Raw genomic sequence first — 17,843 nt, forward strand, 5'->3', positions numbered from 1 at the left:
GTTCACTGAAAGGATCGGAGACATTTATAACCATGGATTCATTTTTTCACCTAGTAAAAAATAGCATGTGATTTATTATCTTTAAGAACTATGGTCATTGTGAGGTTAAGCTTCCAACCAGTAACAATGAATAAGGAAGGGTACATGGGTATTTATATACAAGCAAAACAAAACCAGTTACAATGTATATGTGTAAATTATACTGTACATATTCCAGATACCAGAGATCATAAACTATTAGGAAAAGGTGCTTATACTGGAAGTAATTTTAAATAGTTTAAAATATATAAATAACCAACATAAGCCATTGTTGAAAATATCAACCTGAAAAATATCAGAACAAATAAAAACATCTGTATTTTAAAAGCTATAACCAAGCTTGAACATGTCATTTATAACCTCATAAGCTAAAACTCAACTGGCACAAAAATCTAGTCTTTTGTTGCATGGATTTTATCTTGCCAATTTCATTCAGTCTGTCGGATCACTAGATTGGGAATTCCATTGCAACTCCTGGACCAATGTGTAATACAAGTAAGTCTCTATATTACCTACTGCATATTCACCATGGTGCATAGTCTTGTGGAGACATTGATATACTGTTTTAAATAAGTGACTGTTTATTCATTTAAAACACGAATGAAATAATTAATTTAAATTTTTTGTTGACAAATTATATTTTGCGTCCCAACTTCTGACTGTCTTGAACGAAGCATCCATATCCATGGAATATTCTCAAAATAATGCTTATTTGTTCTTGACAGGATGTTAGATTACATTTTATTTCTTAAATGTTTACACTACAGAATTAAACTCGTGACATTTCAAAAACTTATTTAATGAGGTATGGTTATGATTTCCATTACATGAGAGTAGATGTTAAAACTTCAGGCTCGCCAAGATAAGCACCAACTAAGACGTAGCTTTACAGTAAAGTAATGTGATCCATCTGCATCTCCATCCATTTGCATTTCTTTCCATCTGATGATGTAGATCTCCTTCTGCCTGGTGTTGATGGCTGAAGTGTAATGCTGGCTCCAGGGATCAGCTTATTTTGCCTCCCCAGCGTATCAGCACACATAAACGGCTGCGATGCTGGCTCTGGGGATCAACCACAGTGCGGTCTCCCCAGTGCCTCAGGATGACAACCGTCTGGATTGAGCTAGGTAGGGTACATCTCTGGGGTCTTCAAGTGGGCACCTTCTGTCCTTGGTGTTTCGTTGACTAGCCCACGACACCTCAAGAGGGCTCGACAGTGATTCTGGCGTCCCAGCATCACCCCTCTCTGTCCCCCACTCAACTCAGCCCAGCTTACTTACCTGTACATCAGTGTTGCTTTCTTTCGATTGTGCTTGAGATCCCCAGCCAGAATCTTTCTGTCTCAACCACAGCCAGTTGCTGCTCCTTTCTGCTGCTTCAAATAAGTTCTTCACTGTGCGACGCAACTCTTGACCACTGAACAAGACATCTCTGGGAAACCAGGTTGTGGCGTGTGCCACAACCCACCTCCACTGGGTAAACCCAGACTCTCCATCCTCGCTGTTCCGCTTCAACAGCTAGTTGAGCATACCGAAGTTTCTTCCTCTCATACGCCTCATCCACAGCATCCTCCCATGGCACGGTTAACTCTACCAGATGAACAAGGCATGCTGATCCAGACCACAAGACAATGTCTGGTCGAAGGATAGTGGTGGTAATCTCAGGTGGAAAAATAAGCCGTTGACCAACATCTCTAGCAGCTTCCAGTTGTCCTGGGTGAGGCTTGGTTTTAACACCTTTTCTTGGTGGTTGCTGTTCTGGACAGAGGAATATTGTCTTTTGTGTGTAATGCTTTGAAGGAACTAGTGTCAACTTATTGGTTATGTTACGCTGGTCTTCCAATGCTAAGGCCAAACATCACAGCACAATTAATGTGGATAAGACTTGTTCATGGAAAAAAATGTAATGAATAAACAACCTTAAAACTGCACACATCCTACAGTAATTATATATACACACCAGAAACCATTCTAAAAACGTAACACTTAGAAAATGGTTTCGGCTAAAAGTTGACACTTTAAACCATTTTTCAGGGGTTTGGTTCTGGTAGACTTTAAAAGGCAGTGAGGGTTAAGGCCTTTAGTAATACACATTATAAAAACAGCATGTGTTTCTTAAAAGTTGTATTCAGAACAGAGCTTGGGAAACTACTGGGCTTCTGTATGAAGCTGGAATTACTTTAAACCCTGTTTGATCTTAGTTGCATTCTTTTTCAAATAGACTTGATGGTGACCGCTGTACACCGCTAATGTTTGAAGTGGTAGGCAATTCCTTTGATTAGTAAACCAGATGTATTCCCTCCTTTAATGTTGATGATGGAATACAAAATAAAACCATAAAACACCTAACTCCTGAGACTCTACTCTGAATTACTTTTAACAGGTCAGTGGAGTATTAAAAAAAAACTATTATATATAAAAGAGGTGCAGTCAGCGATTTCCTATTAATCAATACATTGAGAACACGATTATTCAAAAGCATGAAGCAGAAAAAGGTAGACTATTCAGAAAGGCCTTCAAATACAAGTACAAAACATGCATATCATTACATATACGATAATACATGTATTGAAAACATTTTACTATTAAAAAGCAAGCAGCAAGAAACATTATAAAATATAACTGAGGCTTCAAACTGGACACAAAGATGTTTAATTGAGGCTAGCAAAAATAAAATAAAAGTCACAATAAATAAATGCATTAAGCGTTTAACTGCTGCATCTCTAAGATGTCCACCTATCTATATATATATTTCAAAACTCTGTCCAGACCGGCTTCTTCTGTACTGGATTTCCCATTGTACTCCTATTTCTATAGAAACATCTGCCCAAGTCTGAACTCCAAAAAGAGATGAAATGCATCGGATGTTCTTGCAATAAAATCATATTCTATAATAAAATGAAAACCCAAAAGCAAGTTATCGCATCAGCTTAGGAATAATATTGTGAGCACATCTGTCAATTTGCCAATAAAATGACATTAAAATCAATCAATGTGAAATATTTCACACTCCTGGAGTTTGTTACTAACAAGCGCTGCCAGTCATGAATGATCTGAAGAACCTTCAGGCCTAGTAATAAAGAGTTTGCTCTTGAAGACATCTGCAAGTTCTGATGCCATGCTGCTTTCACAGAAAGGAAGGTCAGGGCTTGTATCAAAATCACCTATATAAATCAAGGGTATCCTTTTCCCAGTCGGACTGGGTGTAATTAACAAGTTCCAACAAACCCAACTTCCTCAGTAAATATGTGCCTTGTCCACAGAACCAGATGCTTTCCACTAAATGTGCCAGTTTTTTTTTTTTTTTTTTTTTTAAACGTGAATTTAACAAGGAGAGAGAGAGATGTATTGTATTATAGAATTGGTAAACAGGTTTTTGTTCCAGTTCGTTTCGTCCAGGTTTCATTTAAATATATATATATTTTAAAATCTTTTGAAATAGTGTCATTGTTTAATAAATAACTGAAAGACATAACATTCAACATGTCATCTGCAATTTCAGTGCCTCCGAATTCATGGTTTATTAAAAAAGGTAATGTTTGTTTTTACATCCTTTGTATACCAATACATTAGTTCTCAAATGTTGTAGAATTGGAAATTGTTGTACAGTTGCTATAAAAATGCAGTATTACTATAAAATTACACTTTTTTTGTGTGAATATGAAGGCAAACAAAACTATTCAATATGACATTGGGAAAATACTACAAAATGCTTATTACTTCATACAAGCATTAGCCGCTTACAAAGATTACTGGGGATAGTTCCCAAACTATCTGGGTTTCTCAAGTTTTGTATTGATTCTCCTAAGCCAATGCATAACAGCAACACCCGATGGCAAAAAACTGAATTGGAGATGGCAAACAAATAGTAATTACATCTCCCAGAAGACTTTGGAACTCCTTTCTAATTGCTGCATCTCATATGAGGTACATGATTGCAAAAAAATCAATGGAGAATCCACACAATTGGGAAAGTATGCAAGCAAAGCATAGGACAAGTTGAAGTGAGTTCCTCATATCAATAAAGGTTCTTTCATATATAATGAATTTGACACATGCATATTAAATAACACTGCTATCAAGGATTGTTTTACATGAATCGTGTAAAATGAGAAACCTGGTTCTGTGTGCTCCAGTGCAGGAGAAAACACAATGCAAATTACAAACAATTACTAAAAAATCACTTTTCAAGACATAACGGTATCAGTGGTCCTGTATTTTATTTTTATTTTTAAAGCAACAGACCTCCCAGATTGACCTTTAATAAGTGCTTTTGTATTCCAGCTTCTTTACAAGAATGTTTGCTGTGATAGAATACTTTCCTTCTGTCTTGTTAGGTACACTCTACTCTATTAGCCAGGTTTAAAAGAGCAATGACTGCAGCATTTGTAGCTAACTGAATTCAGCAGGGATGGAGACAACAGCGTCACAGGACAGCCTGCTCCGTTTACAAGGCAACAACTGCATTTCATCCTTCCGATAAGCTTTACAGCGTTTCATATTCACCTGTTTGTTTATTTATTTATTTATTTATTAACTACAGGCAATTAAAAAAAATATACAAAAAATTAAATGTTTTGAACACAGCTCATTAAAGTACCAACTATTGGGCTCCTGAGTGGCGCATCCAGTAAAAGCACTCGCGTAGAGTGCAGGATGCGCTCTATAGTCTGGACGTTGCGAGTTCGAGTCCAGGCTATTCCTTTGACGACCGAGGACGGGAGCTCCCAGGGCGTGGCACTCAATTCGCAGAGCGCCGCCCGGGGGGAGGGAGGGCTAGGTCGGCCAGGGTGTCCACGGCTCACCACGCACCAGCGACCCCTGTAGTCTGGCCGGACGCTTGCGGGCTTGCCTGTAAGCTGCCCAGGAGCTGCGTTGTCCTCCGACGCTGTAGCTCTTGGGTGGCTGCATGGTGAGTCTGCAGTGTGAAAAAAAGCGGTCGGCTGACAGCACACACTTCGGAGGACAGTGTGTGTTCGTCTTCGCCCTCCCGAGTCAGCGCAGTGGTAGTAGCAGTGAGCTGAGCATAATAATATAATTGGCCGTTCCAAATTGGGAGAAAATAATAAAAAATAATTGGCAATGACTAAATTTATAAAAAAATAAATAAATAAATAAAAAAGTACCAACTATTGACAAAAACATTTGGCATGCCAAGTGCAGTGTATGCACTTCTTTTTATGGATTTTAATTACAAAAAAAATAATATAATAATAATAATATGCCGAGTCCGAGTTCATCTGAATCAATCAGTCATTCGGCGACAGGTGTGCTCCGCTTTCAGTGGGATCTTTTGTGACATCTGTATATATGACACTTCATTTTCTCATTTGAATGTAATGCTACGTATTTCTAACACAAAGGCACACCTGTATTTAGCAGTACAACGTAATCCCCCCCCATTGCTGGAATTCATTAACGGAAAACAGGGACATATTTGGTCCTATTTGATGACTGGATGACCTTTTTGGTCAGTTTCTTCTGCTGTCACACTCCTTGAAACAGTAAAAAAAAAGTAATCTGTTTTTGTTTTCAATTAGAAATGGAACACTTACTCTTGTTGTGCTGAGCCTGATAGGAACTGGGCTTGTTCTTGTCTGGAGAGAAGCTCTTGTTGCTAATACTAGATCCAGAGCGACTATGTGGAGAACCCCGCCGTCCTCCAGGGGAATTTCTGTAGTAAGCAGGACCTTTTCTATTAGGTGAACGGTCTCTTACGTGAGGTGGAAAAAAGCTTTTCCTTCTAAACTGTTCTCGGTCTTCCCTTTAAAAAAAAAAACCAAACAAAAAAAAAAAAACACATTAAATTAGAACATATTTTTTTCAGTGTACAGCTGCTCAACAGGATAAAAATAATAATTTTGTTTTCTTGGTTAACCCCTTCCCAATTTAGCACCAGCTAGAAACGCATACCAGTTATAAATCTGTCGGCCTTCTGCTGGCTCTACAAAGCAGCCCCTGTAGACTGCTTCAGGTAAAAAAAAAAAAAAAATTGAACATAGTTGCCTGTGTTCAACTAAATTTGAAATACAGGACACCTTTTAAATAGAGAGGAATCACGTGACCTTATTCAATAGCCTCCAAAAGCAAGGCCTCTTTTTGCCACTTAAGAGCTGGGATCACTGTCATATGGTTAATAAAGTTAATAAATGTCTCTCTTATTGTATTTCACTCCAATCCCTTACATCAGTAGCCCTGCCTGCTGAAACAGTTGACAATGATACCAAAAGTTGCCCGGGAATGCCCTAAACGACCCTTTGATTCCTTATGCACAACACTTTGGTCCCGGGAGGACTGCAAGAGAGCACATGATGCTTCAGGACAACACAAGCAGTACCTTATGGAGTACAGATGTTCTACCTTCTTGCAAAATACTAACATACATGCAATTAGCTGATGTCCCAAGTATTGTCATCCAATTATCATCCGATTTTTAGCGGTTATAGTGCAGCAAAAGCTTTGTGCAAATGAAGAGCACGTGTCTGAAGTCTATTCATAGTCATGTAAGCCTATTCAAGCTTTCTGAAACACTCGTCGAGTCTTCAATCAGCATCATTAGAAGCATTTTTATATGGCTTTTGTACGTGTTGGGACATACATTATAACAACATTCATAATATTACTTAAAAGAAAGGCTATTTATTTTAGACCACATACCACTTGTCTGCCTAGCATTGTTCAAGTATAATTAGATTTTTACTTGTATAGAATTACAAAAACAGAGCATACCCAAAACAAATTCTTTAGAAAACTACCTTCGGACAAAATGATTATTTTTTAGTAACCAACCATAGCCACTAATTAAATTGGCGAATTTCCAACCAAACTATTCATTATATTATACAATCTTTCCACATCAGAGCAAGAGAGATTCTATTCATGTGTATCAGTAAGGTCAGGTTTGTGCCAGGAAACACACAAAATGGTAGGAACTTTGAAATGCAGCAAAGCTTTTTAACACTAATTAGTCTAATTAAATCTTTACATTTTAATCAAAGTTTGTAGTTAATTATCAATCAAAGCCCACTCCTAGTCTAACTAACTTGGTTTAAATAACTAGAAAAATGCAGATAACTTAAATGAAAGGATAACTATTCAATTTAAAGCAGAGACACCACCATATGGTATTAAAATCAGTAACTAGTGTTATATGAATATAAACTTGACCTATTAAAGTTTTGATTATTTACCTTGTTTTGTCATAAAATATACATTGTTTAAATTAACTTAGAACAAACTGCACTGTACTGAAATTATTTGGGTTTTTCATCCAGTTTATTTTTCATATTCTAGTGCTAACACACTGCTTGCAGAAACAAATGCATTACCCAAAACTAAAAAGAAAAAAGAAAAAAAAAATTAGGTCACAGATTGTGTAGCCTAAAGCACTTAAATGTAGAACATCTGTTTTCTTTCTTTTTTGTAAAAATGTGACACTGCATGCTGGGTAATCTTCATGGGTAAGATTCTAAAGATCTAGCCAGTAATCCATTTGTTAAAGACGACAAATCAACTGCATTCAGTTGTGGAAACAGCCAGAAGACTTTTGGCTGGATTGATAATAAAAACTAAAAAAAGGAAAGAAGACTAAATCAAAATGGCAGTCTAGGAAAAAAATTCCAAAAAGGTAATTGTTAAGACATGTATGCAGGACCTACCTGCCACCTGGAACTTCGAAGGGCTATAAAACATTCCCAGGTGATCATTAAATACATAGTATATTTCAGCTTGCTCTTCAGAAGCAACAGTGCTTATATGGACCTGTATTAAAACTTTGCATTCTAAATCTGCCATTAATGCATGGTGCTAAAGTATTATCACTTACGTATTACTATCAGGGTCACTCAAGGCTGATAGATACTGTACAAAAAATAGCCAATAAAATGTAAGTAAAATTTGGTTGTCCTGTGTGAGCTGAAAGCTTATTGGGACGAAGGTTTAGAACATAAGAAAGTTTACAAACAAGTGGAGGCCATTCGGCCCATCTTGCTCGTTTGGTTGTTAGTAGTTTATTGATCCCAGAATCTCATCAAGCAGCTTCTTGAAGGATCCCAGGGTGTCAGCTTCAACAACATTGCTGGGGAGTTGGTTCCAGACCCTCACAATTCTCTTTAACTGACTAATTAGGAGCTAGCTTGTTGTTACATTAAAATGTAGAAAGCAGCTAGCCTGCAACTGTAAATATTTATAAATATGATTAATGGATATACTTTAAAATACAGTTCGCCCACTTTTCGTAACTTTGTAACATATTTGTTTGAAGTATAAAAGGACAAATAACACACGATAAAAAAAAAAATCTGTTCTCGTATATCGAATTCTTGTACGTCACCAGCTTAGTTGGCTACTCTGGATAAATTGGCAAGTGTGATAGTTTATCAATATGTTCATTAGCGCTATTATATATTTATTAAAAATACACAACTCCATACTCATTTTCAAAAGATCCGATGTCTCTGAATCTACAATTACACTGATAATAGTATCTCCGTACAAGACAAACTTCCACAGTGGGAGTGGCCATTTTGCTGCAGCTCACCGACTCTCAACCCCAGTGAATCCGTTGCTTCAGCGGTGGCGCATCGGTGAATTTAACAACAGTTCATTGAGTAACTCCTGGTGAATTTAACAACAGTTTGGTGAATCCGCTTTACATCAGTGCATGCTGCGGTGAATTTAACAACGCACCCAAACCTTCAGCACTGGACACACCTGTTTCCTCTGGAACAAATTGCCAGAGGATATACATTTTTGTGCTTTGGTAGTAGATCACTTAAATGTTTTAGCCAGTCAGTACCACAGTAGATTATGTTTAGATAGGTATTTATAGATAGGCAGAAACCTCATACACTAATTCGGTTAGAAAGGAATGGTTGCCATTAAAACAGACAACAGAAAATAACTATAAATGAATTAAAAAAATATATTATTCAGAAAGAAAAAAAGTGACACAATTTAAATGTTTAACTACAGTGTATATATATATATATATATATATATATATATATATATATATATATATATATATATATATATACACACACAGTATATAGAGGTAATTTTAAGAAATACTTTTAAACCTTGGGGAAGATTTGTTTTTTTTCACTTTTACAGAGTACTTTTCAGCATTCACTTGTAAATACATTCTTTAAAGCGCTGCTAGCCTCAGCTAAGACAATAAGAAAACACAAGGTTCACAGTTTTATTTACTATTAAAATGCAGACATGATGACAGATAAGACTGAAAAATGCAGTAACATAGGGGCCGGTATGTACATGAAAACCTGCTCGCATTTCACAGATAAACTCTACCTTGAACAACAATCCAAGGAGTTCCTTTACTGAACATGTATACTTACAAAACCATCTAAAAACCGTTAAACCGAAACAGGACTTGATAATCCATCTGTTTACAGTAACTTCGGTATCGGCAAGTGTAACATCCATTGGCACATAAAACCCGAAACTTCATCGGAATAAATCTAGCAAATCGTAGACCACTCAGACAAGCTCAAATTTGCCATGAAAAAGTCAACTCACACCAGTAATTTTTAATTGTACTTCGCACACCCCACATCTTTGAGTCATACTGAAGATGATGTTAGACAGGGTCAGTTTTCGAAATTGCTTATATTCAGTAAGATCACACGAGAAATAAAACATTTATAAATAAATAAGATTGTCTGATGTACAGAAGGTTTCTTTAGCTTTCCAGAAGTTGTTTTAAAAACACAAACAAATCATTAACTTCAATAAGAAACCTCTAGGGAAATGTGCTTAGAATCCTTATAGAAGCAAGTTGCTTTCACAATTTCATAAGATAACTAAATAGTGGGGTTAGTCCATTTACATCACTGTTTAACTTCACAATAGTAGCAGCCCAAAAAAAAAAAAAAAAAAAAGGGGTATTATGGCTATTCATGAAGCTAAATTACACATGGGTTTTACAGTAGGGATACTATATTGTATTTTTTAGGTATTTATTTGAAGGCATCTGTCTCAACAGCAGCAAAATCACTAACTTGCTTGCTCATTCCTATTGTTTTGACTACAATCCCCACAATCTTCCAAACTGATTATCTCGCACTAAATGACGTGCAATAGTACGCAGATGGAGGTATAAATAAATTAAATGCACCTGGTTTTCATGACCTTTGCTTGAACTCGGGTCATGTCCCAAACAAAGAGCTGGCTTAATGTGGCCTCGCAAAGTTTTATGGGTTAAGGTCTGTTTTAAGTATTTGAAACTGTGGCTGCCATTGGTAACAAAAATAAATTACTATGATGGGTTTTTTGAATGTCCCAGTTTTTATTTTATTTTTTTCTTCTCCCAATGCAATTTTGTTTTACATTTGTTTCCTAAAGTGGTTATATAAATTCATGCCGTAATGTGTACAGTGCAGGTGGAATATTGAGGGATTTTGTAGAGTAAACTAACTGTTCTGAATGTATCTACACACAAACCACTGTAAACATTGAAGTAAGTGGCTTTTTCTAAAATAGGTATTTGTATAGAGGGTTTAAATGTTTCCCTGAAATACTGGCTTACAAAATCTACTGAGAATTGAAAATAATCACAAATCACGTTACTCTTGAAAGGAAAGAAAACACACACACACAAACGCACGCACACAGAGAAAAATTGTTTTGTGGCCAAATCTTTACATTTTGGGTTAGGATATAGGTGAAAGGTGAAAAAAGGAGGGAAACCTGATGCAAAATGGTACCGGTTTAATCTGTTCAGGGAAGGACATATTGACCAACCTGTTGAGTGAACAATATATCTGACAGCTTTGTTATTTATTTTTACGGGTGACCTATAAACTGTTTTACTGCAGCTCCTCATACTTGCAGGGTACTGTGATCCATTTACTAAACACCGTAAGGACATAAATGATGGCTTGTCTGCAAACATGCATATGAATAGAATAAGCTTGGAAACAATCCTAATCTTTCCTACAAGCATAGGTCAATACAGTAACTAATGCACAGCTCAAAAACAAACACTACAGCCTTCTGGTAATGCAAAATCAATAGCATTGTGACTTGAAATAACGCCTTGAACGAGTTACCCTGCTATAGGTCAGCAATGAAACAGGTCTCTCCATACTGTATACAAACTCAATACACAAAAAGGCCCCGTTTCAAATAAAGTATTCAGATCTGCCATTGTTTACATAAATTAAAGATAGCTCTAAATAGATTAAACTGTATTAAACTGTATACCAATATTTACTGGAACATATTACTTCTCTGTACACTTGATTTATATGAATTCCCATGTTTTTTTTCCTGAATCTTTCATCTGTAAGAAACAGAAACAACTGAGGATCTATTTCCATAGCATTTAAACACCACACAGTTTAATGGATATTCAACTTTCATTTCTGCTCATTTCGCACATTGCTTTTATGGAACTGTGTTTTGTACCATAGCAGAAAGAGTAGCATTCTGTAAGAGAGCACGTTGCAAAACAAAACAGCCAAATTTTAATCAAGTGATCCTGTAGGTATTGCAAATCAGTACATTGAAATGAAAATAACTGGATGGTAAAGTGACCTGGATGAAAACAGATACCACAGTGTAAAACATGCTAAATATTCATTTTAAATCAAATTGAGCCTGTTTGAGAATCGCTGCTCTTGAAGGTCTTTGCATACTTGCCTTGAAAGAAAGAAGTGAAAAAAATTGCTTCATCCACTTTGGCATTCTTAGGTATGGCCCAAGTACAGTAGATTGCTGAGTTTCAATTCCACAGAGCTCTACCTTTAACTACAAAAATCATCAAAAACTCAAAGGCTACAATAGAATAGGTTTCCTGTAAAATGGTATCAGTATACTTTGTTGCTTTTTGCTTTGTGAGCCACAATGGAAATGCTGATGGCAATCATAATCACCTGCTGCTGAGGTTTTTGACAAATGTGTGTTGCTACTATGTAGCACACATATCCACCAACTACAATAAAAAAACAAACGCAATTCTAATCCTATGGGATGACAAAGACAGTGGGGGCAGACAGATAGCCTTCCTACACCCCAGATTATGACCCACTCAATTTGTAGTAAAGAAAGTTTCATCAAACTAAATAATACAGTATATGCAAAACTAGTGGTTAGGGCTCTGGACTCTTGACGAGGGTCGTGGGTTCAATCCCAGGTGGGGGACAATGCTGCTGTACCCTTGAGGAAGGTACTTTACCTAGATTGCTCCAGTAAAAACCCAACTGTATAAATGGATAATTGTATGTAAAAATAATGTGTAAAAAATAATGTAATTGTATGTAAAAATAATTTGTGATATCTTGTAACAATTGTAAGTCGCCCTGGATAAGGGTGTCTGCTAAGAAATAAATAATAATAATAATAATAATCCAAACTACATGGGTGCTCAAGCTTGTGCCCCTACCAGTTTAAAAAAGTGTGTTTAAGTTAAGTCTAGAAAAGCTGTATGCAGGCAAATAGGCCATAGAAAAACTAAAGCATTCTTTAAAAAGAGCCAGTAGCTTTAAATTACATTTCTTTATTTTTTTGGTTGTTGTTCCCTTATAGTTTTCTGGTGTTTGCAATCAATCCAAGAGGTTCTTCTTATAAAATTTCTCAACTGCTATATTTTTAAAATTTTTAAAGTCTGGGTTAAAGAGTAAGTAGCAGGGTTTCAAAAAACAGCGTTACACATCCCCCCCGTGTGTTGCTACAACTGTTTAAATCCTTTACCTGTATTTATTCTTTTCATTGTAAACACCCTGACAACTTTTTACACTTATAACTTTTAAAGTCTGTTTCAAACCTTTTTTTCAAAATATCTGCTCTAGTGCACCGATAGCGTGAGGATTATTGCCCACATTGTCAAGCAGGTAACATTAGATCAAATTTGAAGCCACTGTAAATAACGTATGGATTCCCACTTAACAATTCTCCCTTTTCTTTATCACGATCTTGAGTTGTTTAACAGTCGACAGGAGAGATAGGATCTATGAAATGGCTTTATAAGTTTAAATCAATGTGTTACACAATATTTTCAATCTGAAACTGTAACCTTATGCACTATATCAATATTAGCAATTTTGATTAAAACCCATGTTAATAAAATAAACATAAAATTGAAAGGAAAGGTATCAGACACAGATATGGGTTGACTCGCAGGCTACCATGTGAAATATACATTTGACCATAAGCTTCTTCAGTTACGCTGCAGAGGGTTCAACAGCAAACTTTGACGCGATACCGATTTCTTGCTTGATAGTAAAGAATATATCCTTACAGGAAATTACTGTTCCAGTTTCTTAACAATCACAAGAAAGGTTTTTCTTTTTATCATTAAAGGCCTGGGTAATCCATTAGCTTCTCAAAAGCAGATTTAGGGTGCTTGGTGGTGCTGTGAATTTCAGCATTGTTATTTTTATAGCTGTGCTCAGGATCTGTGCCCTAAGTCTGAAAGCTATTAAATAGCATGAGTTTATCTGCTAGCCTATTCCAGCTTCCTGCAATCTTCAAGGCCCACCTACTAGACCACCACATAATCTTGATTCTTAACCAGCATCATCAGGGTTTTGTGAGAGAACTGATTTTAAAAAAGCAATACCTCTTGCACAATAAAAAATAGGTTTTATTTTGTTGTTTTTTTTTACTGCAATATACTTTAATTGTGTAAAGTACACTTACATTTAAAATACAGGTTCTGGTCCTTAAAAACATCACTGTTTAATGTATTCTCATAGTACTCAATCTGTGCACATATCCTCAGTGCTACCCTTTTTTCTTAAACTATACTACAGCTTGCGAACAGTTGATGTTTATCTAGCACAGCTGCTGCTCAGAGAGCTCTTAAGGCTGCTCATCTTGTTAGGATCCAGGGAGGATAAATGAGTCATAAACATAACCAGAGAAGCTCTACAGTATATTGGTGGATCTGTAGAGGCATGTTCACATCACTGGCCAAAATAAAAAGACAAAACAGCATACTGTAAATGAAAGCAATTACTTCATTTTTTTGTAATATTAATACATTATTCCCCTCACCCCCAGTATAATTTGCTACACCAGCATCACATATAATGCATATGCTGTTGAAGTGTCACATCAAATGCGTTTCTAACTTTCTCACCAAAGAGCGTTTTACTATTCAAGCTACAAAAGGTCGGCACAGAAGACTGAGGGGTTCATAGGGAAAGACTGAAAACAAGGTGCACCACTCACTCCACAGAAAGGCTTTATTGTGCTTGCTATCTGAATCCATCTTATGAGGTCAACAGCAAGACAAAGCAACAGATTGCCCAGACTTCCCACCACTTCTGTCATCGTCACCCCTTACTGCGCACACCATTACTGCACTTCACTGGTTCCTTTTGACTGGGTGTTGAAACAGTTTAAAGTTATCTGCCAAACTCAGCTGGGCTCCAAGACTAGGCCTCATAAAGGGACTTTTGCTGCTTGTCTTGTGTCTAGCCATCTTCCCACAGGGTCACAGTGAAGTCCTCCCAATATAATCAGGCTCCGCTCCTGGGAGTTCCTCTTTTAAGACTTCCTGCCAGTACTTCCTGCAGAACGCCAACCCACTGGGGTCAGGCTTTCCACCTCCTGACCACACTAATAGCTAAAAACTGGGCCCAGATGGGCTTTTCTAAATCCTCTTGATGCTGGTTATCAGCTTGTTTTCTCCCGCTCATCACTAATACATCAGAAAAATGAGCAAGCATTCAAGGCTCTCCCGAGACCTGTATTTACTTTCAAAAAGTCTAGTGAACCAAAATAGTTATAAACGTAACCAAAAGATTTTGGCTGCAGAAATAACACATATAGGTGATTGGATATCTACGCAAATACCACAGTAACAAAAACAGAATGTTTTCTTTTTTATTTCATCTCCCACTCTGCACCCTTGCAATAGACACACTGGTCTCAGTGCTCTCCTGCTTAAATAATACATACATATTCTAATAATACTCGATTTACACAGCTGTCACATTTTTTTTAGGGTATCCAGTTGTGCAGGGAGGTGGCCATAGAAACTTTAGATTACCTTATTCTTTCTGTTGTGTGCATTAGGTGTGATGTGATTATGTAAAGACTAAATATTATGTGCAGAGAACATTTATTTGAAATCGAAGAGAACACAACACACCACCACAGTTGGGCCTCGTTATCCTTTTAAAATATATATTTAAGTGTGTTAGGTATAAATCTTTATTACCCTCACTGGTCTGTTTAAAATAAAGCACTGAATAAAACAAATTATTTTAGAATTAAGATTAAATCATATCCTTATCCAATGTGCAAAGACCTCATTATACAACCATACAATACATTATTTAATTACATCAAATTCCTGCATTTACCCAAGGCCTTTGACAGAAGACAACTTTTTCCACTTTGCTATTTGTGTAGTTTAACTTAAACGAATAGCAGTGCTGCCCCCTGCTGGCACAATCAAGAAAATGTCATTGTATGGGCAGTTTAATTTAAATTGGGTGTTTGCTATATCCCTGGAAAGGTCAGTTTGTGTTTGTGAGATTTTCAATATTTTATTGTTAATTAGTATGTTAACAATAACACATCACCCCAATATTGTAATCTTTACGATTACTATTACCATTTGTACCTCACCCATTCAAATGTATACCAGAAAGGTTCCACATTAATATATGTAAAACCCAAGCAAACCTACATTTTAACCTTTAAATTCACTTGTAGAATTAAAACACAGAACTGACTTTTAAGGAACAGAAGTTACCTTGGAAACACAGCTGGATTCATAATATCACATATACAGACATAAAAAACAGAAATCCCAAGATACAGCCCCACAATTCTTTTTGCAGTCCTTTTCTTGTCTGTATAACTGATGCTACCACAAATGTATGACACTGATGACTCACCACTGTTAAGTATTAACCTTGACAACTGTTCAGCATTTCCATTCTATAAAACCACCTGCTTCTGGTGGCACATTCACAGCATGATTGATAGCTAGCTGCAACACTCGCATTCAGATAAGCCTCCTTGCGGGCAAATAATGTCAAAAACAGAACTAATCTGTCAACATGCACGTCCCTACCGAGCCCAGACTAATTAATTAGCTGGACCGTTTCCTGTTCGGTTTTATTTACAGGTAAATACAGATATCCATTCATTCCTAACTATATACACCAATGTATGAGCAGTACTAATAAGAAACTTAGTTATACAATTATAAATATCTAATTGGATTACTCTTGCAAACAGACAGTATAACATGGAAACGTGTATGCTTATGGAAGGCATGCTTTGCAGTAAATTGTGAATAAAATATGCCGACATTTCTGACGTTATGGGAATGAAGAGATAACAAAACAAGGAAAATAAGAACAACAACATTAACATTACTCTGGGAACAAAACTAATTGTGGAGCTTGGTGAACTACGGAGGCTGTAGTGCCATGGCAGAGATTTGTACACACAAATATAACAGTACGTTCACAGCAGGGCTGGGTATCATTGAGTCAGTATGTGATATGCACAAGCAATCAATATTAGTCCTATCTAAACAGATGTTTACTTGTTAAAAAGTGGCCAAATATTCCCTAGCCTGTACACCAGAAAGTAGGTGTAAATCTTGCATGTTTTATTGCTATCCTGAACATTCAAGGTCATCCATCACCTGCCAGGTGTGCTGAAAAAGTAGCTGACACTTTCACTATCCCCAAACAATGTGTCCATTACTTTACCCATAGATTTATGGCTTTGTTTCAGACCACTTTTTTTTTTGTCAGAGATCTATGATGTCGATATTACATGCTCTGTACTTCAATTATGGTTGAGAGAAATAAATCTATGTTCTTTCTTCAGTCTCAGAAAAGAGTCACCTTGACCAGTGCAGCAATCATGACGTTCCTTGCAGATGTTAACACTTGAATGCTTCTGAGATCAACTGGTATGCAATCTCCAAACAGCCTTTATGCCTTGCCCACATATTCAGCTGTGGTAGCAAACAAATACATCACATGTGTACTATCGTTCAAGTCAGTAATATTGACTATTGTTTTGCTACTGTACAAAAAACATTAGGTCTTCGATGTATGCAAATCAAGGTAAGCAAGCGCCTGTTGGAGTTTACACCAACTTTATTTGCAGTTATGTTAATCTCCATGGTGTGTTGGCAGGCATGTATTACTATTCATACACCTAGCATTTTATGGTAATTTCCATACTGTGCCATCTTTAAACAACTATGAGATGTGAAATAGTAAAAGAAGACATTGGCCTTAAAAATATGCAAACTTGCACAAGTGGGCCTGCAAGGATTCAATACATATGGAACAAATAAGAATGTGTTTGTTTTAATATGAGGCAGCATTCTCTGTAGCTTTTGGAATTATAGTAAAAATACATCTCTATTTTACTTAAATTATAAAAGTCCTTTAGTCTTTTCTGAAACTCCAAATTATATATATATATATATATATATATATATATATATATATATATATATATATATATATATATATATATTTTAAGTTGATATCACTGAACAGAGTATTCCATTTTAAAAAACAGTTTATTTTCCTACCTCTTTTTTTGTAATTAAATAAATACACCATACAGCACTTCTCGAAACTTAGTTTGTTAAAGAAATAAAAGTAGAGACCAGAGCAGAACCCATTTCAAAACTATCAGTTTGCCAGCTGCTACGTTGTTTTTATTGGGAAACTGCCTTCATAATCTTGAAAAGAGTTTTATCCAGTATTCCTTAAAATCTGCCAAGTACTACAGCCAGAACACAGTAGACCTATGCACGCTTGTAATACCTTTCTATAAAGAAAACCATCT

General features: G+C 36.3%; 1 protein-coding gene across 1 annotated transcript in view; it reads right to left on the reverse strand.

The window, feature by feature from the left end:
• Positions 1-17,843, reverse strand: part of LOC117419601 (periphilin-1-like) — a 61,645-nt gene that overhangs the window by 27,702 nt on the left and 16,100 nt on the right. The window contains exon 6 of the mRNA XM_034032499.3: positions 5,594-5,802. Coding sequence (XP_033888390.2) covers positions 5,594-5,802 — 209 coding nt within the window. The remainder of the gene's footprint in view (positions 1-5,593; positions 5,803-17,843) is intronic.

The sequence above is a fragment of the Acipenser ruthenus genome, chromosome 14 (assembly GCF_902713425.1).
Source record: "Acipenser ruthenus chromosome 14, fAciRut3.2 maternal haplotype, whole genome shotgun sequence".
Lineage (NCBI taxonomy): Eukaryota > Metazoa > Chordata > Actinopteri > Acipenseriformes > Acipenseridae > Acipenser > Acipenser ruthenus.